A 23698-nucleotide genomic window follows, 5' to 3' on the forward strand; every position below is an offset into this window, starting at 1 on the left:
TAAAAATGAAAACCATAAAGTATGATCAGACATAAGAAACTTTATAAAATAAAATAATATAACGTGTTTCTTCTTAATTTCATAAATAAGAATGGTCACGCTTTGAGTTATGATTGTCCCAAAGTTATGACAAAAGTTGTTCAACATATTGGTGTCTTTAATACATCATGCTACGTTCCAAAAATACAACAAGTATTTACAGCAAGTACAAATGGTATCATCTATATTTATATATATATTAATAGTTTATTAATAACTTAATTACTTATTAAATAATATTTTTGTTATATTACTATTATTTTAGGCTATATTTTAGTATGGGACAATGTTTCCTGCAAAGACAAACACGCTTCTGATGATATTAATAAGAAGAAAAAACATAGAAAGACTTTTAACTTACAGAAAAGCAGTATTACTGTTATTATTGATAACGAAGGGTATATGAATTTAAAGCTAAAATCACTTTAGTAAATTTAGTGATAGTATTCTTAATGTAATTTAATTTTGAAGTATGCTTGTTACGGGAAATTCAAATGGTCGTGTCACTTTCTATGATTATCAATTGAGACTTTTGTATTGGTGTGAAAGTTGCGATCTTGATTCCATTCGATGGCTAAGCTTCGATCTTCAATCTAATTTGTTAGCTCCGATATTTATTAGCACCGATATATCTAAAAGTAAGCTTTATTTTAAAAGAATCCCCTGAAAAAAATTCTTATGTATCGAAGTTTATTTAAAAGTTTTAAAAAATTCAGAAATCTGATATAGATTATCATTATTGTTTATGTAGTTTGAAAAATTATAAATGAATTTTAAGGGAGACATAGCAAAAGAATGGAGATGATTTCAAAACTAACTGTAAATACAGAATACATTTCACAAAATAACAACAATAATAAGGCCGTCAAGACTACCAAAAAAACATTGAATGTTGTATCAACATATACTACTCTACGATGTTCTCCATTTGATGTCCAAAATTTTCTTGTGTGTAAGAAACTCTTGTATTATATGAATTATATAACATCAATATATGTATAAAACACATTACTCGATATATCATCACATTCTTTTTTTATCTGCATTCGCTTTAGGCTCTTCTACGGGAATAATAGCATTAATGGAAATTCCAAAGCAGAAATGTTACTTTGTATTTCGTCATCCGGTTGTAATCGTGACCAGTATGGATAGTTACCCAAAAAGGTGAAAAAATTTCAAATTAGCTTAGCAAGATTCTGTTGAAATAAATATAGTATAATAATTTAATAACAATAGTAATGTTTCAATGATAGCAATTATATGATTGTGGGCGACGCTCAGGGAACCATACATTTATATAATTATGAAAAACGCATTCTGATAACATCAAAGAGCACGCCACCTCTTCCAAACTATCGACCGATTCTCGAAAAAGAAAAGATTGAGGAAAACATTATTTATGTCACCTGTCCGCAAAGTCACGAGACCTTGAAGTCCGTTACGGCTCTGAAATTCTCGCCAAGATGTATATACATAAATGATGTATACTAATGAATCTTCAATGTCTCTTTATTATCGTAAAGGAAGAAAAGGAAATTCACGAAAAGAATGTTTATTATTTTTTAGGCGATATGTTAGTGTGTGGTTTAAAGAACGGAGCGCTTTGGATTCTACATCATATCACCTTAGATCCTATAGATGAAATACCATATAAGCATTCTTCGACAGCCATTAATAAAATTATTTTCACACGGTGTGCCGAATACATGGCTTATGCAGTAAGAAATCCCGCATTCCATGATAATGCGCGAATAATATTGCACATTGTGGCAATAATATTATCAATTAAATTAATTAATCGACTCTAAAGATAAATAAAAATTTTATTTGTAGGATAACGCGTTGACTGTAGTAGTATTTAAGAGAAATGATACGACCATCACTTCAAAATACAATATGTGGAATTTGATCGGAAAATATCACTCGCATTATTTACCTATCAGAGATATACTTTTCGGCCCGGCCGCGTCCGATTCCGATGCACCACGGTTTTTCTCTTTGGGAGAGGATCGAGAGCTCGTCGAATATGATCTCGCGCACAGGTAAACGTTCCATTGTGTTATTTGTGGAAAATAGTTTAAGCGATTTGATTGAAATATTTATATGCGTAAATGTCATTAAAAATAATGTTGTGAATGAGATTGATATAATAGAATTATAAACGTGTAGAATAATATGGATGCGATATTATGTAAGATAATAAAACAAATATTTATTTCAGAGTCATGATAAAAGAAAGACGATTTTAATAACATTTGACTTTTATGATTTTCTGAATTTGAATCAGAGATGTTTGTATCTCCAAAATTTATAAAAATTATTATTTTATCATTATATTATAAAAAAAAAGACCAATGTATTATTACAATCTTGAATCGCGATTAACGTAGTGATTTAGATTCTCTAGTTAAATAATTATAAATATTTGAAAAAGGTAATAATTTTTCTTTTAGAAAGGATAATTTTATAATTATATTACAGCGGACCATATCCAGTGCCAGGACTTAAAATCTTGCGTATCGATCAGATCGAACAAAGTGCCGTTCCTCTTTGCCTCGCGTGGTACCCTGTATCCGACAATGAAAAATTTCTTATGATCTCAAATTCTGAAGTAATAATCCTGCGATTCTTCTAGATCATGTCAGCAAAACAGTAATATTTTAATTCACAATTGCAGTACAAATATAAGATCTTCAGTGATGCTACCAAGGCAATTCACGGTACTTATTTAGGACCCACGTTTACAACGCCAGTAAAATATATTCAAGTAACACAAGAAATATATAAGATATAACTGTTTATTTAACTGTTTATATAACTATAAATAGAAAATGTAAATTATAGTAGAAACATTGAAAAGATATTTTAATAGACATGATTAAATTTTAATCATATTAATATAAGCAGGTAATTAAACTGTGTTTTTTTTTCTTCAGAAATATCCGTCAAATATTTTATAACACGATATAAAGTATATTGTAAAGAACAAAGAATTTATTTCTAGAATTTATATTTAATTCAAACTTTCTCTTTCTCTTGATTTATTTATCAGAAAAATACCCCCCCCCCCTTTCCCTTTGTAATTAATCAATTACTATATTAAAAATCACTACAATGTCGTTAGATCTTAACTGATAAAGTTGTTGACAATGGCTATGTGGTATTTGCGACCGATAAAGAAATTGGTCTTCAGTTAATGCCTTTTGATGGTAATCCATACAAGATTGTCAGTACAATGGGCCACTCTCAAAAAGTTAGATATTTTATATATACACATTTATGTTAACAACTGGCATACACGATAGAGTATTATGATCCATTTTTATTTACAGATAATAGGTATCTCTGTCAACCACAATAAAAAAATACTTTTTACCGCAGGTTACAACGATCCATGTGTGTTAATGTGGAAAATCAAACTGAAGTTAGTTGTTTCAACTGTATTAAATTTTATGTAAAAATTTTATGTAAAAATTCACATACATTTTTTCTAATACTAAAAAAAATCACTGGTTATTATACAGCTCGTTCTATTAAATGAATATGCGAACGAAAAATTTATTTACTTTGATTGTGTATAAAGCTAAATTTCTTAATTCTGACATCATCGTTTAATGACTTTAATATAGCGAATTTTATCATTAAAAAAAAACAATTTTTCAGATCTGTTGATATAATGGCACGATTAGGCGGAAAAGGACTATCGCCATTTTATTGTCTCATCAAAGGTGGGAAAAAAGGATGGTTAGCAAATGAGATGAAGGATCTGTTCTATTATGCGCAGATATTACATCAAGGCGAGAATACGACCGCTGCTAGAATCATCTCCGACACTGTAGTTGTCGAGCAAATTCCAAATCTTATGCGAGCTATTGGATATTTTCCGACCAACAAAGAAGTATCACAAAGCAATATATGTATACATATACAATGTTTCATAAGTCAAAATTTTAATTTTAAATGTCGATCTCTTTAACAAACTCCGAAAATATCTTTTTTTACTTTTTAAATTACTTTTATGATTGAAGTAATTTTTTACATTTTTTATACTAAACATCTTTCTTCTGTCACAAATTAAAAATTTTCAAATATAAAATTGTTTATGTCAAAGTAAGCAATAAGTAAAACAATTGTTTTTGTGTTCATTAATTGCACAAAAATTATATATAATAAAAGATTCATTTGCTTTAAGATATGCGAATATCTTTTCGTGTTAAGATTTACTAAGACAAAATATCTGTTTTGAAGATAGAGAATATTATGACAGAAGTATACTACAAACGTTATGTTGAAACCGATAAACTTTTACAAGAGATCACTTTTGAAGAATTCGTACGACTGTATGTGAATCACCGACCGGTGTTTGCGATTTACATGCGTCACATAAAGGAAGCTTTTCATACGTTCATCGAAGAAGATTCCGACAGTATGAAAAATCTTACTTTAACGCGAGAGCAGCTTGTGGATATTTTATTAGGAGGAACGGTATCGAAAACTTTACTGGAAGAAGATAAACCTATTGGTGAATTAATGCGAATTTACTATTATTATGACATATCATTAACTCTTTGGAACCGATATTAAAATCTGTAAAATAAATAAAACTATTACATATTTAATTTATATTTATATTTAATTTATATTTATTAAAAGGAATTAATTAATTTCAGAAAGAAACCAAAATGTAATTCGCATTAAAAAATGAATTTAGATTCATATCCTTTAAGAAAATAAATATTAATCAGAATAATTCAAATTTTGCAAAACATTGTTGTTCACATTTGCAAACTTTGTGTTACAAAAATTTATAACACAAAGAAAGTTGAATTATTTTCACAGATTTATATTTAAGAGTGAGCCTAATAAATCTATCATTAACTTTAGAAAATTACTTGATTGCTTTATTGAGTTTGCCAAAAGTATATAACTATCAAATTCTAATCTAAAAAAGGCATAACTTAATAAAATAGATACTATTATCTCCTTTTTTAGTATTTTATTAACTCTGCTTCTATTTATATTTTAAATTAAATGCACATTAGTAAATGCAACAAATTATTTCAAATAAACAAAACAGAGACATTATAAAAATTTGGACAAATAATGTACATGTGTGTATGTAAAATAAAACTGAAATTGAACTTGCACTACTTTCAAAATATCTTAATCATAGTTCAATATTTCTTATTACTTATATTGTTATTTATATTGTTATTTGTCATAGGTGAACTGTTGACTTTGGAAGAAGCATATACATATCTCAAGACACTCATGTTTCCCAAAGAGGAAATGGTTGAGACTCAACGAAGTTTGTCTCAAAAATCTGTATCCTTCAATTTCCATTTCCTTCCGGCGGTAACTATCTTGCTCCTAATATGTTTAAAAACACTATGCAAATAGGCCATAAATAAGATAAACTAGTAATTAGGCTTCCCGAGAGTAATGTATTATTACGTTATGATACAGAGGATATCTTACAAAGATTTTACCATGGACATCGTGGGTGTTGAATCGCTGGAGGAAACTATGGCTGACAATTGAAAAAATCAGCACGACGATTACTTGAAGTATTCTAAGAGGAAATTTTTTACAGCTATGTACCGCTGTGACAAGGTTCGTTAAAAAGAGATTGATAAACCAAAGACAAAAATTGCGCGCGCGACTATTTTCTTCTTTTAAAATTAAAATTAAGAGAGGCGCTAGAAGAAAACGCTGGTAGAATCGTCGCCGGCATTTGTTTGTCGTTTGCTTCTTCGGTTCGCATAAAAATATTTAAACAGCACACGAAACTCGAGGAATAATGTAAAAGAGCATGATGTAGATTCCTTTCCTCGTACTTGCTGTAATACTGTTTAGCAAAATTTTCAATAAACATTTTATAATTCATCATTATTTCTAATATTACAGTACTTGCGATTGCGCATCGTTATTATTAATCAAGTTTATAGCCAAAAACGTCTATCTACTATTCACCGATATTTGTAAATCCATACAATAAAATTAATACAACCACAGACAATTATCATAGACCGGCTTTTTTTACGTGGTAGAATTGTCAGTGGAAGAGATGTTTTGACTTCTGAAAGAATAAGATTTTATTCCAAGACAATACCTATACGATAGACTAGAAGCAAGATTCGCCTTCCGAGAGGTACATTGCTTTAAGGAAGCGCTATACAACAATATTCACATCGCACCGTCATCATTAAAGAAATCAATGACGCTTAGCGTATAGCCATTAAAAAATTTAGAGTTAGTTTGATATCAATAAAAAAAGAAACATAATTTCCGTACCCGCGGTTTTAGAAAAATTAAAAAGACTGATACAGATACTGCCAGAAATACTAATCTCGAGTCGAATTGCAATCAGGCGATTCAAGTGAAGATCCTAAGATTCGTGAGACGCAACCCTGCCACATTATTAGGCTCACGATTTCGCATCGTTACCTATACTATCATCAACAAGGTACCATTAAACACCGACTTATAGAAATGTGCAGGATTCTTATTAGCTATCATATTAATTTTATTCAACTAAATAACGAGAAGATTCAGACTTATCAATCTGAATGTCAGTGCCTAAATAATATTAATATATATCTATGTAGTGTTTCTGAGCATACATAGACACATTGTGAACAATACAAGAAACTCAGCACGAATTAAAACTGATAGCATCATCGTAGAAAAAATAATTGCAAGAATTCTGATTCAATTCAATCAGAATTCTGATCAATTTTTTAACTTTATCACTTAGTATGTATATTTCAACGAATTTAAAAATTCACAGTTAATGTTATCATAAATAATGATCCGATAGAGGTTAAAATGTCTGATGGTGTTAATTTGTTATGATTTAATAATATATTATTATAAAAGAATTTGCGCAAAAAATAATTAACGTTAGCTCTCAGCCCTTTCGTTTTTTAGATTTTTTAAATATATATCTAGTTCTGCTCGCTGAAATAATACACACACACACACACACACACACACACACACACACACACATACACACACGCACGCACGCACGCACGCACACATATATATTTCACACATATATTTCACACATATATTTCATATTGAAATATTATTTAAGCATTAATTAATAAATAATCTATCTCAGATTGATAAGACTTGTTATTTAGTTGTGTAATCATATGCAGTCTAATATCCTTTATTATTAATTTTATTATTATATAGACATCTGATAATGTTTATTACGATATCGTATTTTCATCCGCGTTCATCCATGTAAATAATAGTTGGAAAAAATGTAATTTTCAGCAATATATTGTTGCTGTAAATATATGCTTATTTATATGAAGCATCTGTATAATAATAAAAAAAAAATCATCAATTAATATTGTTATACGCTAATTCAGATATAGGAAAAAAAAAATTTTGTTGATAATGATACCTTGTCGGTGATATTATCTACTTATCTACTTATTCTATCTACCAATGCTATGTATTTATACATAACGCTGTTAAAAGAAGTACAAAGAAATGTACACAAAAAACCTCATTTCATTCTTATAATTCTAAGACGTATTTACATAGTATATATACAAACACTCTGTGTATTGGCTTAAGAAAAATATCAACATGGAACAGTGTAGCAATTTTTTTTCTTTTCATACGCTCGTGAAAAAGAAAGAAGGAAAATTCTAGTATTACGCCTAAAAAGCAACGATCGCTCAAATTTGGTAATAACATGCCGTTGTCATTAATATCTCGCGTGGCAACTATCAATCGCAGTACTCATCATTTTGCACAATACCGTGTTTCTTTCTGCAGTCTGGGCAGTACCATCTGCCTTTGGGCGGTACCATTATACCAACACATTCAAAATGAAACCACTCGATGCGACAGTCTTCACCATCACAGGCTATCATCTCTGATACCTCATCATACGGACATTGACAGTAACAATAGATCTTGCCGGGTCGCTCCGTCGTCGGTGCGCTAACAGGTGGTATCGTTGATTGGTTGATCTTCGATTGATTTACGATATTCTCCGACTCAGATTCGCTGCTATCGCTGCTACTCTCCGCGGGACCTTCGGACTCGGTGGCGGATGTCGCTGCGACGATTGGCGATGCCTCGGGTAGAGCCGTTTGCTGACTCACTGCCTGCTCCACCTGAGCGGACCTGTTACTATATGTCTGTATAGTCTTTCCGCTCAAGGACAATCTCGATACTAGCGGTTTCGGATTCGTCGACGTCATCGTCGTCATGGGCGGCAGCGGTGTGAAAGCTGGAATAGTAGTGGCGATTGTGGAAGTGGTTGTCTCGATTTTCCGCCACCGATTGAATGACTGTTTTTCTTGTGGTTCGTCGTCGCTCGAGTCACCGTAAAAACGCTTCGGCACGCGTTTCCTCTTCGAAACTCTCTTGTTCTCCATCTCCGTGCCACTGTTGCCACTGACATTTTGATTCGGTACACCAATGACAGCGGTAGTCGATGCTTGCTGCTGTTGTTGTTGCATTTCTATCGCAATGCTCGTAGCATTGCCGCTGTAGAAATCGTTGCACGTTGCAGGTGGCAATAGGTTCGGCGTCGAGGATCTACTATTAGGATGCAATACCAGCGTTGACTGCGACGATGCAACGAATCCCGGATTCTTCTGGTAAAGTGCCTTGGGAATGTTCAGTTTGATTGATTCCACAGTGGCTGTAATCGCGTTACGCTTACCGCCCCTCTCACCTTTTCGTCGTTTCTTCGTTTTCGTTTTCTTCTTTTGCTGCTGCTGTTGTTGCAGTTGTTGATTCTCGATAGTCATTGTAATCGGATCTGGTGTCGTTTCCGCGACTAGAACGCCATTATTCAGTGGCATCGATGATTGGTCCATCACCGGCATCAATGTCGAGGTTGGTGTCGAGGTTGGCGTCGAGATCGGCGTCGATGCTGGTGCTACAGTAGCTAGTAGCAGCAACTGATTGCGCTTCTCCGCCATCAACTTATTAGCGAGCAACTGCGGGTACTCGTCATAGAAATCCTCATCTGTTTCGGTTTCCTCAGTTTCCAAATCAGATTCTCGCAAGAGAAGCTTCGCTGGAGAAGGCTCGCTCGTTATCTCGAGAGGGACCACAGGACCATTCTCTATTGCAATCTCCGACTTGTCTTCCAGTTTGTCCTCCGGCTTGCTCTCCGGCTCAACGGACTGCGACTTGTTCTCCCGCGTAGCTTCCCTTTCCTTTTTATTCCGATCTTTACGATTGCTGGATTGCTTTCTGGGCGAGCTCTCGGACGCGGAGCTGTCGGAATCGGAACTGCTGCTAGAACTGGAGGAACTGCCAGACGAAGAGCTGCTACAGCTACAGTTGGTGCCACATGAGCAACTGCTCGAGTCGGTATCGCTCGAAGAGTCGCTCGTGGACGATGTGCTGCCACTCCGCTTCTTCTTCTTAGGAGTCTTTACCTTCCGTTTGTTCGCGTCACTGTCGCCTCCAGTATTACGACTCGGAGTACCGGGTGACGGACTTCTTTCAGATTTGGTATCGTTCGCTTTCATGTCATTGTCCTTAGAAGTAACTTGATCTTCATTCTTTTCTTTGTCGGACCAATTTACTACACAATAATCATGATCAGAAAAAACGATACTCCTCAAATACGCCGCATCAGTCTCAGGTACGCTCTCTTTCAACGCGACATTCTTGGCGGATTCCTCTACGTCCAAACTGGCAGCATACGTTTTAAAATTGTCCCAAATGCCATCCATAATACGCGCTTCGTGTTTTTTCTCCTCCTCATTCCGTTCCACTTCAACTATATCATTGTTCAACACAGCACTGTCATCGTCATCGGCAGCGATTGTTTCAGTAGCTTCATTCTTCTTTGCTGCATCTTCATCAATATTTTCTTTCTCTGGTGGTTTTTCCGTGGAAGCTGGTTTCTCCTCCTCGCTATCAGTATCACTTTCGGATGATAGATTGAGCGGCGGTAGATCGTAAACATCGACTACTTTTTTCACAGCCTCTTTAATGTTCTTCGATGTAGTCTCGACTCCCGTCGTCAAGTCTCCATCGGTTATAGTTACGGATGTGTTCCTATCCGATTTTTCATCCTTGTCCGTTAATGAAGTGTTAACTACATCCGTCACATGAACATCCTCAGGTTCAGGTTCCCTGTGAGCCGCTTGATGCTTAGCTAGGAGCTTTCGTGATATGAAACGCTGTTCGCACTCGTCACAACCGTATGGTGAATCGCCAGAATGCAGCCTTTTATGCACCTTGAGCGCTACTGCGCGTCCAAAACTTAAGCCGCATTCCTCGCAAACGAACGCTGTAGGCGGTATACAGAAATGATATATGTGCGGCCATTTCTTCTGCAGGCATTTTCGACACAGAACGCTCTCCGTACCGTGTTTCCAAAATAGATGTTTCGTGATATCCGGTTTATTACGGTACGCGATGCCGCATCTGTAACACAAATGATGTAGCTTGTGCTTCCATACGTGATTCGAAAGACGTTGCTGATTGCCTGTAGACTCCAGACAGACATCGCAAGCATGGTGACGTTTGCGCACGTGAACCATAAGTCGGAATGCCGACGGCAGATTCGCTACAGAGCAGAGGCAACATCGATATCGTAGATTAACATTCGGCGAATAAATTCCAGGACATAAGTGGCACACTAACTCGCTATAACTATAGAATGTCGATTTGCACATTATGCAAATCAATATGGTCTTCTGATGCATCTTTCGATTATGCAAATAAAGCTCCTTGTGCACTGTCGAATGAAATCTACAATGAAAACATTCGTATATCAATATGTTCGGCACATTATATGTGCCGTCTGCGCTGTTATACGTATCTAAATTGAAGTAACGGGACTCAAGCTCCTCGAGGGACCTCTTCACCCGTGCAGTAAATTGCTCCGCGTGTATGATTATCGCAGGATGCTGTGGTTGAAACTTGTGCTCCGCCAGCATATGCAGGCCCAGTTGTCTGCCATTGACCGCGATGTACCGTGCGTGATTGCAGTACACGCAGATAGGACTGGCTGCCTCTATACAACGTTTCAACAAGTCCTCCAACTCCATACTGTCCAGAGTGCCCTCGACGTTCAAGTCAATACATGGAACATCCTCGCCGGCTAACACGATACCACCGTTGTCGATCGTATGACTTTTCGTGTGCTCGTTTCCAACACTCACAACTGCGTTGTTGACGGATGTTTCACTGGTGTTGCTAATCGGCATCGTTTCCGTGACAGAGAATAATTCATCAGTATATGTCCCAGTTTTAACTTTGTCATTTTCCTCTTGATTCCTTTGACCCTTGTCTTCCGTTTCATTGTGCCTTTCTTCAGTTTCATCAGCTTCGCCTTCTTCGCCATCTTCCGCTTCCTCGTCTTCTTCGGGATTGCTGTCTACTACCGCTAATTTATCGCTGTCAGAATCACTATCATCCAGCTCGTTTGCTTGATCATTATCAATGATGTCCCTTCCAGTTTCCGAACCATTCGGCATTCTCTCCTTCGATGTCGACTCTTCGGCGTTGTTGTTTTCCTCAGATTCCCTATTCGTAACGGTAGTTGTTGCGACGCTGAATTGCGAGTTCCTGTTGCAAATCTTAATAACCAAACTCCTATCGGAAGAAGCAACGGCGTTAAACGAGACCGAGGCTTGAGATTCAGTGGCATTTGTCGCAACAGGTTTCTTCACCTTCTTTTCATTATCCTCGAAACTTTCTATCTCTTTAGACTGCGGATCCGATATGTGCGATTCGTGTTGTGGACTAAATAATGATCGACTGAAGGGACTACAACTTCGTGTATCCTGTGGACTGTTATATTTAGTCTCGCACATAGTGTTCGCTTTTGTATCTGCTGTCGTAATTTCCTCGGTATCAAATTGTACTGGACTAGGTGTTCTCGAACTGGCCGAGCGTGTCGGATCAACATCGCTTTTGTCACATATTCCCTCATCTTCAGTATTCACTTTTTCAAAGGTATGTGACGCACATGTGTTTGTACACGTTACATCTTCTTTCTCATTCTTAACTTCTTCACCTGTGTAGCGTGATACTTCCATAATAGTCTCGGTTACGCTATCGTAAGGTTCACTGAAATCAAGCTGACAATTTTGAATCGGCGATTTTCCTCCCGACCCTCTATCACGATTGTTGTGCACATCTTTATTCACTGCCTGCTCATCATTCTCATCATTTTCATCAGATGAATTGCCGCCCGTGTACCTGGACACTTCCATTATCGTCTCGGTAACTGTGTCTCGGGGTAAGTTATTTGCAATTTCTCTTTGGATATCGAGATCGCAATCGAGTTGAGTTTCGTTACACTGAACTTTCGCACTGAGCTTTTTCATTAGTGTACTTGATTTTTGTTGGCGAGAATTTTGCATACCGTCTCTTTCACGCTTTCTCCTATTGTATTTTATCGCTTTTCTTGGCAGTCCCTTACCCCCGAGATTTGTAACTATTTCCGATGGAGGAACCATCGGCGATGAATTGTCCGTATACGTCGCATCGGCGACTGTCAGTGGCGTTGACGTGCTACATACTTCCTTATCCGTATCCAACGACAGCGTAAAATTACAAGTACTCGCGTGTGTTCCGCTTTGTCTGCATATAGTGCACATTGACGCAACAGTAACAGTTGGATCCTGTTCCAATACTGGAGAGCAAAAGTGGTTAAAGAAGTCGTCGGTCTCCGAGAATACCTTTTCACAGCTGCAACAGATAAGGTAACATGAACCCTTAAAGGCGTTATAGAAATCCTCTACCGAGGAAAACGCCATCTCTGGAACACTGTGCTTCTTCATCAGATGATACGATAGCCTCTCCGCCTGGCCGAACATACCCAGGCAGTAGAGGCATATGTGACGCTTGTGTGTATCCCTCATGTGTAAGAACAAGTTCCAATTTTCGAAATATGTGCCACACGCCGAGCATAGATAGACTTTCCTTGTGATTTTAAAATTGCTCGCGTGCGACACCGAGGCACTCGACTCGGAGGTACTGGGCATCGGTGTCATACTAGGATTACAAGCACACGAGTTCTGTCTCGAGTTGGGACCGTAACTAGACCATGCGTGACACTTGGAGCACTTGTACTTCGAGGACGGTCGAAGACCCAGATATTGAGCGTATTCCGTTATCTTACGCTTCCGCTTCCTCTCCACCTTCTTGTCTTTGCCAGTCCTTGCATTGAGATGCTTCAATTGTCGTAGCTCTGGTGAACTGTTTTTTGACACAGCGGTAGGAACTTCTCGAGCCTCGGCCAAGATACGCTTCTTAAAACCCTTAAATATAAAATTTGGCCCCGCAACGGTATTTTTACCTGGCGAATCATTCGTTATGATCGAGTTGTAGCGTATTAACTGCTTCTCTTCTTCGATTACAGCAGTATATACATCGTCGATGGAATGTTTCAATGGGTTGTCTAATGTGGAATCATTGAGTCGCTGCTTGTCCAAAATATTCCACATATCTATTTTACTTTCTCCATCCTCATCTTCCATAATAGTGCAAACTGTTACAGCGATCTACCTAAAACACATAATTATATATTGTATCTGTATATACACATATAGTGTATATCTAAATATAAAATACACATGTAATGATTCATGTAAATTATTTAAAATAACAAATTCATTAAAAATCGATTAGCTATAATCACGATTTAAAACTAAACGTGCACCAAGTATGTTTATTTACAATTAAAAAAAATTTCATTAATTTCAGCGATGTAAAGTTAAATTCGAAATTATCAGAGATTCAATAAAATATTCAGAAAAATTATCTTCTAGAACACAGACGATGTTTCAATACAACAGAAAAAAACATATCATCAATACATCATTTCGCTAACGATTTCAGTGGCAATGAAAATAGGATAGTCTTATTGCGTCACACTATGCACATTGATGACTCGTCACGTAGACGACGATCACTCGTCACGATTCTATTCTCAGAGGATTTCACACCTTTGCTAGCGTAAAGGAAAGGCGAAAAAACAAAATTTGGACTCGGATTCACAGTCACATGTCACGTCGGGAGAAACACGAGGCTCTCGCTGTGATTTCAGACTCGCACGGGATCCGTCACTTTTCGAAGAAACGGCAAAAAAGAAGAAGCGGCGTCCGGGGAAGACACGCCGATCCCGGAACGAGATCAATGGATTGCATCGCAATCAACGGCAGTTGGCTCTGTCGTACTTTCTCCTTCGTTCGCACGAACCTCGTGATGATTTCTGGCGGAAGCTGGACGACGCGTGGCGTGAACAAAGACGATGGAAATGTGCACCGTACGCGAGGATGACTCGCGGGAGAGAACGGGTGAATGAGAGAGCGAGGCGCGCGCGAGTTTTTTACGATCGTACAGTCGACCGAAGCGAACTTCCGAGAAACTTACTTACTTTCGCAGAACGCGAGTCGGCCGTCGCGGCCGAGCGTAGTTTGTACGACGATGAGATCAGCCGTGTGCGGCACACGGTACGAAACGTTTCGGCGACCGCGAGCGACTTGGAGAAACTGGTAGTTGTACGCGACGAAAAGGTTAGTAAAATGGCGTCATATCAATGAGCGCCGCACTGTCCGTGCTTCCAACACATTCCCAGTGATGCCACCCTTTGTCATAGCGACCGTGCCGCAGCTCGCCCTGAGAGTCGCTGAGAGCCGCGTGCAGAGGTTAAGCCCGAATCCAATGGGCGGTACTGATTCCACGGTCACAAGATTACTGCTGACTGCTACTGACAATGACGTGACGTCCGTCGTAGACTTGGATATGTATACGAGCAGCGACAGAGAGAGAACGAGATGCAGACGCGGAATGACAATGAACGCGAATGCCGCTCACTCCAGTCACCAGTGCTCAGGGCCGTCGTACGATGATACGGTGACATCTCTCGCGGACGCACACGCGTACATCCAACGTGGTGCCGCGATACCCCCCATCCCTTGATCCCTTATTCCAAAAATGACACGCGACCGGTAAACACGACCGGCGAGCGATCAGCGAACCGGCAGCGACGACGACTCGAAACTCAAAACCGTTGAATGTAAATTCTCTGATCAACGAAACTCTTGATATCTTTCGGCACTTTGTTCGCGCGCGAACAGCCCTGTTTATAAATGTGCCAATAAACGCGTCTCTAATGTTGTCCAGATGGATTTTGTATGGCCGCAAAAAGAAACGTATTATTTAACTACTTTAGCCACTCAACTAGTACCTAAAATTTTTCATTGGACAATCATTAAGTGTACTTAGCGGATTTAATAGTTAAATGAGCATTCGCTGTTATTGATGTATTCTTTTAGCTCAACCAATCAGAATTTTAGATCTAGAAGAATACATCAATAGCAGTGAGCGCTTACTCAACTTGACAGTGGCCTAGTTTCCACCAAAGATTTAAATCAAATCAGAATGTAAGAACCAAACAACTACTGTCGAGCAGTTTCCTTGTTCGACAGGGGAATACTTGATTGTAGTTGATTGGTCCTTATATTCTGATCCAGTTTAAACTTTCGATGGCCATTGTTGTACCTGCTGAATGCTATTGTGAATAGCTTGTGGACAGAATCGAACGTAGGATACGTAGATATGATATTAAGCATTGGGTGCATTTAGAACGACGACCACTCACTGAGTGCTCAATGAACTCTTTTGTCTGATTGGCATATTCCATTAGATCCTAAAATATAAATCAATCAGATAAAAAAGCTTATTGAACGTTCAATGAGCTCTTTCTGATTGGCATATTTTATTAGAATCTAAAATATAGATCAATCAGATAAAAGAGCTCATTGAATGCAACCATTGACTGCATTCAGCGGAACAACAGTTAAATTAGCTGCTATTGATGTATTTTTTCACATCTAAAATGCTAATTGAATAAAATGCTGATGAAAATGAAATTCTAAAAGAATCACACCAATAACAGCGAGCACTCACTCAACTGTTGAGTTCGTTGAACGCAGTCTTTGTATCTACAACACTCTGATTCCGATCTAAAGCCGTATATATATCCACGATGCTAGAAATCGGTCCGAGACATCGGATGAAGAAAGAATTGACCAACTGCATTCTGAAACCCATCGAAAAAAAAAATGTTGCATCTTTCTGTGATCGACTGTATGCTTGTTAACAATTCTGATTGGCCAGTGGGCGTAAACGTGCACACGAGCATACCCTTGTAGTTATAATATGAACATATCCCTTATTTTTAAAGTCACATCACACTACCGTCTCAGATTCTGTAGACCGACCCAACTGTCGATTCTGACTGTTAATCCTCGACAGGTTAATCATAGCGAGGCGCTGACTGATTGGATCGGCCAACTTGCGTTTAGATTCGAGTTTATTTTTTGAGTTAGCGTCGTCAACGATTTAGAATCGATAGTCTCCGATACAGCTTTTAGATGCAGTCCATTTAACATTACATGTTTCGAAACTTTTGATTGATTAATTGGAAGAAAGAATGTTATTAACTAACCAATCAAGAAATCCTTCGAAGCATTTATAGCATCAAGTGGACCATAGCCTATATCATGCCGTGTATCCTTGTATAAGGGATAAGGGCCAAAGATAAGGCTCTATGCACAAGAAGGAATAAGAAATTAAGAATAAAGAATAAACGATTTCAACCTATCATAAATCGTGTATTCCGATGTATCCGATTTCTAATAAGTTGAAATCGTTTATTTTTTATTCCTAATTCTTTATGCTAATTGCAAACCAGCGCGAGAATTAGTTGCAATATCCAATGTACATTTATCGATGTTTTCATTCTTAGAAAGTGTTTATATTGGCCATAATCGTCTGTCATAATCTGTAAAAATTGACCAATCACCTTTGAATATTCCATTCTTACAGTCAAATGGGAGGAGAATACTCGACTATGATTAGTCAATTCTTACAGATTACAGCATATGGCATATCATTACGGCCAATATAAACGTTCCCTAAAGCTATACGCTCATTGGATATCGTGAATGAAAATTATAAAAGTGAGCGAATTTACTAGAATACTGATTATTTCATTGATCAACATCTAATAAATTTATTCGCTTTTGTAATTTTCACTTTATTTGAACATACATCGACTCTCTGCTATTTGTGCGCAGAACCTAAAGCCTTTTTATACCGACGCTCAACGTTCATTTTCGGCGTCAAAATAAGTCACGTAATTGATCAAGTAACCTATTTTGAAATTGAAAACGAGCGTCAATCGCTAACAAAAAAAAGCACTCTAAAGGTATTTTAATGCCGGAATCAGACTATGCATTGAAGATTGAGATTAAAGATTGAAATTTCACCAATGAGAACAAAGAAGTTTTGGCTCCTTTTGTTCTGATTGGTCAAACTTTAATCTTTCAATCTTCAATTTCATTTTTCAATGCGTAGTCTGATTCCGGCCTAAAACGATACATGGGGATACTCGGATGATATTTCCAAATTCAGCTCTATTGTATTTGGAATGCAGTCAATTTCAGAGATATTATAGGGAAGTTACATGATTGCATCTAGAATCAAGATCAGTCGAGAATACACGTCATGCAATATTTCACATTTACGAACATACTCTAGAGTGTATATATACGGATAGAATGTGTGCGAGTGCGTCGACGCGTATCACGTTATCTCGCTCTTCGTATCTCGTGTATATCACGTTTGTTGATGCTACTCGCCTCTCTCGCGATTCTTTTACGAGTGGCAAAAGCAAGACACGCCGGCGTCTCGACAGGAGGTTTCTCACATACGCGAACGACGTTAAACGGGCTCGTGATTACGCGTCTTAGGAAATCTCTAGGGGCAGAATCGCGGAGGGTCTCTGTGCCTGTGCGCGACACACGGACGGTCGGACGTTGTCATTTGAAAACGGAAGCCATCTTGTGGCCGAGGCTCCCATATCACACGGGGAATAATAGTTCTACAGCTATTTGTTCCGATAAATTGCTTTGTATCTCACCAAATACGTCTAGACTATGCATGAACCATTTTATCACACGTTCACATAGCCATGGCTGCGACAAGAAAGTTGCAAGGTGAGGAGAAAGTGTTACCAGCGTGTTTACATTTGGATATATCGCTCGTTCCTGTTTCTTGCCGCGGTCGCCGCTGCATCGGACTGGACGAACCGTCCGGGTCGTCGCGCGCTTTCACCCTTTGTCGCCGGTCTCCCGCGATTCAGCCATCAAGGCGCTTTTATGAATCGCGCCAAGTCGCCCCGCCGACTCGGCGCGATCACGAACGGCACGATTCCCGGCATACAACATATCGCGAGGCGCCAATCCAGCGTCATAGGCTATAACGGCTTACAATGACGCGGACGACCCGGGTTCATGGACTCTACTTCGCTTTGTCTCACTTACCTCCTACAACCGCGATGGGTCTTCCATCGTGCAGAACATGACGGCTTTTTATTTTGTCAGCATAACCTTTAAAGATTTTAAACTTCAATTTTTTTAATTAACTACAATAGTGCGAGCCATACGCTGTGTATCTTGAAATCTGTTTCACCATACTTAAGCCTGTCCTTTGTCATTACACTGGATTGCACTAAAACTTCCTATTCCTTTGACTTTCGCCAAACTTCATATATTTGTTTCTTTTACGTACAGTGCATACTAGTTCGATTACAAAGAACAGATTTCTTGCTACAAGTTATTTATGTTTTTAGGTGTAAAATGTGAATGTTCTTTATTCCAAGATAATTATGTAAGAATGAAAATTGTTTTCTGTTGTATTTTTTGTGATCGTTGAATATATATATACTTTGGTTGCGTTCAGTTATTCACTGCGAGTTATTAAAAATCTACAGTTCACGTTATTATATACTATACATTTTCAGTACTTGTAGGATGCTTTTGGTGACACAAATCGACACGAATATCAATCTATCTTTCTTGATGTTCAATCAAGAAAAATAAGAATGCTTGTATTGAATTGTGTCAGTAAATGGAACTTGTAGTGAATACATAACGAAACTTAGTCTTTGTTTTCTTTTTTCTTCGTCCATCAATCACAATTTATCAAAGGATCCTGATAACATCCTTAAAATGTCTCTTGGAAAGCCTATGAAGATTTTGCTCATAACAATCCTATTTATAATATATGTTATCATCTTTTTTTTTTTTTAAATTGTGATGTAAATATAAATGTGAAACTTATATGAATTATTATTTATAGTTTTTATTTTATGTGAAGAATAAATTAATTATAATATTAAGTGAAACTTCAATTTGTCACTTTTGGCCAAAAAAACAAATTAGTTTAAACTTTGGAAATAATTTATACAATTTATTTATAAATCAAAATAAGTATTGGGAATGAAGAAAACTGATAAATAATTTTGTTATTTTTTTGTATTAAAATCTGTTCTATTTTAAATAATTTTTAAATGAAATTAAGCAGTTTATATCAAGGAACTAAATATAAAACAATGTAATAATTCATTTTATATCATTTCAGGTGAAATAGATCGGTGCCTTAAAAAAGTAACGGAAGGTGTGGAAACCTTTGAAGATATTTGGCAAAAAGTTCATAATGCCACGAACAGCAATCAGAAAGAAAAGTACGAGGCTGATCTCAAAAAGGAAATCAAGAAACTTCAAAGGTTACGCGATCAAATTAAGAGCTGGATCGCGTCGGGTGAAATAAAGGATAAGAGTACGCTTCTGGACTATCGGAAGTTGATTGAGACTGTTAGTATATTTGCATGTAACATGTATTTCTAACGAGTTAGAGCAAAATACATTAGAATAAATAAATTGTAAGTAAATTATATAGTAAATGTTTTTATGCTTTATAGCAAATGGAAAGATTTAAAGTTGTAGAAAGAGAGACAAAAACAAAAGCTTATTCTAAAGAAGGTTTAGGCGCTGCTCAGAAATTAGACCCAGCTCAGAAGGAGAAAGATGAGGTTACTAATTGGCTTGCCAATTCCATAGACGCTCTCAATCTGCAGGTACCAGTCTTCGTATTGATGATGTTTTGGATAAATTTTAATAATGATTGAATATAAGTTGTTATAACACGTTTATCATTACTTTTGATGTAGATGGATACATTTGAATCGGAAATAGAATCGTTACAAGCGGGAAAGAAGAAAAGGATAGACAAAGATAAACAAGATAGGGTGGATGAATTGAAGGCAAAGCTCGACAAACACCGCTACCATATCCGTAAATTGGAGACATTATTACGTATGCTTGATAATATGTCTGTCGAAGTCAATACAGTAAGCGTTTTCAGATTGGCATAATATGAAGCGATCATATAACAAATTATATTAGATAATTCTATTAATTTCTCTATGAAATTCTTAACAGATAAAGAGGATAAAGGACGATGTTGAGTATTATATCGAATCTTCGCAAGATCCCGATTTTGAGGAAAACGAATATATTTACGATGATATTATCGGCCTTGATGAAGTTGAGTTGTCAGGAGTTGGCATCCCCTCGTCAGCAACAACAGATAGTAACAACAGCAATGAAACCGGAGGAACGCCAACCTCAACTAATTCCTGTACTTCGCCTATACCATCGCCGTCGTTGAGCTCCACTATGCATAACCATTCGAGCGATAGTTCTACAGATAATGACAAGAAAACCAAGGTGTGGGTCCTTTCATTCTCCATTTTTATTCGAGAAAGTCGAAAAGGGGATCGATACCTCATTTTCGAAGGAATCAAGCCATACAGAATTGAGAAGTACAGATCGATAAGCCTTGTCGAGATCTACTTGATACGGATATATGGAGCATCGCTTTCAATGTCTTTGATTTCAGCCTGTGAAACCAACAGCAGTCAGGCCGCTACTGAATACGCAAGCGAGCATTCCAACCACGGGAAGCACTGCCACCATAAAATCGAACATGTTATCGAGCAGCACTCCAAGCAAAACCATTCCCATGACACCTAGCCATAGCTCGCCTAGTTCTACGAGCAATCACATTGCCACGACTAATGCCGGCAATTTCGCCACCGTAGCTGCCTCGCACAGCAATTCGCAAGCCATCCATTCTACCTCCAATAAAACATCTAGTAAGACATTTCGTTTTTTTCTTACACGACTAACAATTCATGTGGAATGTTCTGATAGATCAATTTGCACTTTCACACGTTTCACTACATTTCTCGATACATAATATTAAATCTTTTTTTTTTTTGTAGCTCACAACAGTGAGAATAATATCTTATCATCATCATCTACGTCCAGTGTTACGTCGAATGTGCCGCAAACGATTGCGCAACAGCACAATAATAATCCGGCACCGGCACAGACGACGCACGTACTGCACAGTCAACAGAGTCAGAATCACAATAGTGAAACGGAAATGACTACACCGATACCGCCATCTTCGTCGCCGCAGTCGTCGGTCAGCAGTAGATCCTCGCCGATGCCCGCAAACTCCTGCTCGCCAGCACCGTCCACTGCCAATGGTCTCATCCCTAAGCTTCCTGATGGAAGCATGTCCTCTTTAAAATCCATTGCCCAACAAGTAATTGTCCGAGCAGGTCTCGAGATACCACCTTCCGAGCCGAATAGAAACATCTTTGACAGTGCCAAGACGAGCAACAGTAGCAACAACAATGCCACGTCGGAAGCACACATTCCTCCGCTGCTTGGGGTCGCGCCCTTGGGGCCTGTACCATTACAGAAGGAGCACCAGTTGCAGTTCCAAATGATGGAAGCCGCCTACTATCATATGCCACATCCGTCTGACTCGGAAAGATTACGTTCATATTTGCCGAGAAATACATGCACCACGCCACCTTATTATCAGCAGGTACATTTCTTTAGTCCGATGCTAAAGCAGTGGCTGCGTTCAATAGAAAAAGTAACTTTGCATCTGTTGTAAAAATTTTTAATATGATTGGTTTTGCTTTAGTTCCTTATTGGATTTAAATGTATAAACCAATTATATTGAAGAATTTTACAAGAGTTGCAAACTTTTTCTGCTGGATGCAGCCATTAATTCGCTCTCCGCGTAGCGAACAACTACACGGATTGACGCTACTAATGCACACATGTGCTGCTGTTTAGGTTCAGCTTCCTCATTCGGATACTGTGGAGTTCTTCCAACGCCTTTCTACGGAAACTTTATTCTTCATATTTTATTATATGGAGGGGTCTAAGGGGCAGTATTTAGCAGCAAAGGCTTTGAAGAAACAAAGTTGGAGGTTTCACACTAAGTATATGATGTGGTTCCAGAGGCACGAGGAACCGAAAATTATTAATGAGGAATACGAGCAGGTTAGTGTATCGTCTAAAATGAGCAATTTAAAAGAATCGTCAAAGGATGAGGAATAAGCTGATCATTTGATAGCACATCTTAGATATGTTAGACATGTTTAGTGATGTTCTATAAGAATTGCTTGCGTTTCAGGGAACGTACATCTATTTTGACTACGAAAAATGGGGGCAGAGGAAAAAAGAAGGATTTACTTTTGAATACAAGTACTTAGAGGACAGAGATCTGAACTAACAGTTCTGTCGCTCGTTGAGTCTTCGAAATACGCCGTTTCTGTACCGGTATTGTGTTATCTGAACTTTAGAAGATAATTCTGTTCGGTATAAAATCGGTAGAGTCCAACATAAGAGAAAAAAAATCAGTTTATAAAAAGAACAAATTTGTGCATAGAAAGCAATGAAAGCATTTCATTATATTTCGATGTTGCGATGACAAAATCTTTCTTAATCCTTTTTTTTCGATGAAGGATAGATCAAATGAAAAAAAAAAGAATGAAAAAAGATACAAGCAGAAAGATTGTATGGGAAATAATTATTGTAAATGATACCAAGGAAGCAAAGAGGGAGATTGGAGAGACAATTGAAGAAAGAAGCATTGCAGAAACACATGGAATGATTCAGTATGCTGTGTGATAACGGGAAGAATGAAAGAAGAGAGCGTGAGAGAGAGAGAGAGAGAGAGAGAGAAAGGATGATATACTTGCTGGCGACTGACTCTGTAATACCAGTACAAACATGCGTGCAGCCCGTCTGCTGTCTGGCGGAGGGCGCTCATGCTATGGTACGTCTTAATGTTAGATTATAAGTAGCCTTTTTGTATAAAGTGTATCGAGGTATAAAACCCTTAAATTGAATTAATGTACAGAATGTGTAGAAATAGTGAATAATAATATTATGGAATATATTTTATTTCTCATTTGAATGAAACCTAAGTTGTTTCGATTTTTGTTGACGCACTAGCACATCATCTCAACCTATGTTTGGAAAACATTCCATCCATCGTGATTAGAATCCGCTTTTGAAATAGGTTACTTATATGCGTTCTAACGATTGATAAGGCCGGGGCTCGTCGTCGAAGTTTGAGATTGTACGCGTATTGTTAACAGTAGCGTGATAGGCTAAGCTTTTCATGCTACAGATTTTGCAAGATAAATATTTCCTCAGATTATTATACTTTATAAGCATTTCATCAACTTTACTAATTCATCGAGTGATCGTTAATCGCTGTCAATATGCATATCTGTTTAATCGAGAATCGCAAAGAGGAGTCATACTGTGCGAATTTATTTATTATAAACTCAGTATTACCGCAATAATGTTAACGTATCGTAAAAGCATTAATATCTGAATAAATTGCTGATACTATGAAACATAATTATAAAACATCAAGTACGTCATAATTGTTCCGTAATTGTTTCGAAAAAAAGGAA

The 23698-nt window shown here is 37.5% G+C and overlaps 3 protein-coding genes across 3 annotated transcripts in view; 2 read left to right on the forward strand and 1 right to left on the reverse strand.

The window, feature by feature from the left end:
• The window catches only part of LOC108692841 (WD repeat-containing protein 66-like), a 7094-nt gene extending 1514 nt beyond the window's left edge, over positions 1-5580 (forward strand). The window contains exons 6-20 of the mRNA XM_018201345.1: positions 91-214; positions 305-437; positions 511-677; positions 1095-1203; positions 1293-1504; positions 1606-1757; positions 1873-2081; positions 2521-2650; positions 2717-2791; positions 3164-3292; positions 3372-3463; positions 3703-3937; positions 4288-4561; positions 5264-5394; positions 5506-5580. Coding sequence (XP_018056834.1) covers positions 91-214; positions 305-437; positions 511-677; positions 1095-1203; positions 1293-1504; positions 1606-1757; positions 1873-2081; positions 2521-2650; positions 2717-2791; positions 3164-3292; positions 3372-3463; positions 3703-3937; positions 4288-4561; positions 5264-5394; positions 5506-5580 — 2247 coding nt within the window. The remainder of the gene's footprint in view (positions 1-90; positions 215-304; positions 438-510; positions 678-1094; positions 1204-1292; positions 1505-1605; positions 1758-1872; positions 2082-2520; positions 2651-2716; positions 2792-3163; positions 3293-3371; positions 3464-3702; positions 3938-4287; positions 4562-5263; positions 5395-5505) is intronic.
• Positions 5581-7688: 2108 nt separating this feature from the next.
• Positions 7689-14433, reverse strand: LOC108692995. Its single transcript, XM_018201615.1, has 2 exons — positions 14429-14433; positions 7689-13553 (listed from the first exon to the last, which is right to left on the reverse strand). Exon 2 carries the CDS (start codon positions 13527-13529, stop codon positions 7791-7793), a length of 5739 nt encoding a protein of 1912 aa, XP_018057104.1. The 5' UTR covers positions 13530-13553; positions 14429-14433; the 3' UTR covers positions 7689-7790.
• Positions 14434-18031: 3598 nt separating this feature from the next.
• LOC108692996 (CCR4-NOT transcription complex subunit 3) lies at positions 18032-23456 on the forward strand. Its single transcript, XM_018201617.1, has 9 exons — positions 18032-18056; positions 19483-19715; positions 19823-19978; positions 20072-20251; positions 20343-20630; positions 20803-21058; positions 21188-21804; positions 22062-22271; positions 22405-23456. Exons 1-9 carry the CDS (start codon positions 18032-18034, stop codon positions 22501-22503), a joined length of 2064 nt encoding a protein of 687 aa, XP_018057106.1. The 3' UTR covers positions 22504-23456.
• Positions 23457-23698: the final 242 nt, after the last annotated feature.

The sequence above is a fragment of the Atta colombica genome, unplaced genomic scaffold (genome assembly GCF_001594045.1).
Source record: "Atta colombica isolate Treedump-2 unplaced genomic scaffold, Acol1.0 scaffold83, whole genome shotgun sequence".
In the NCBI taxonomy this organism is placed as follows: Eukaryota; Metazoa; Arthropoda; class Insecta; order Hymenoptera; family Formicidae; genus Atta; species Atta colombica.

What these genes read in the sequence shown, in the direction of transcription:
- LOC108692995 (XM_018201615.1), bottom strand. Translation starts at nt 13,529, where the DNA reads ATGGAAGATGAGGATGGAGAAAGTAAAATAGATATGTGGAATATTTTG.
- LOC108692996 (XM_018201617.1), top strand. Translation starts at nt 18,032, where the DNA reads ATGGCTGCGACAAGAAAGTTGCAAG. An exon ending in TACCTCCAATAAAACATCTA is followed by an intron (nt 21,059 to 21,187) that starts GTAAGACATTTC and finishes TTTTTTTTGTAG; the next exon opens with CTCACAACAGTGAGAATAAT. An exon ending in CGCCACCTTATTATCAGCAG is followed by an intron (nt 21,805 to 22,061) that starts GTACATTTCTTT and finishes GCTGCTGTTTAG; the next exon opens with GTTCAGCTTCCTCATTCGGA.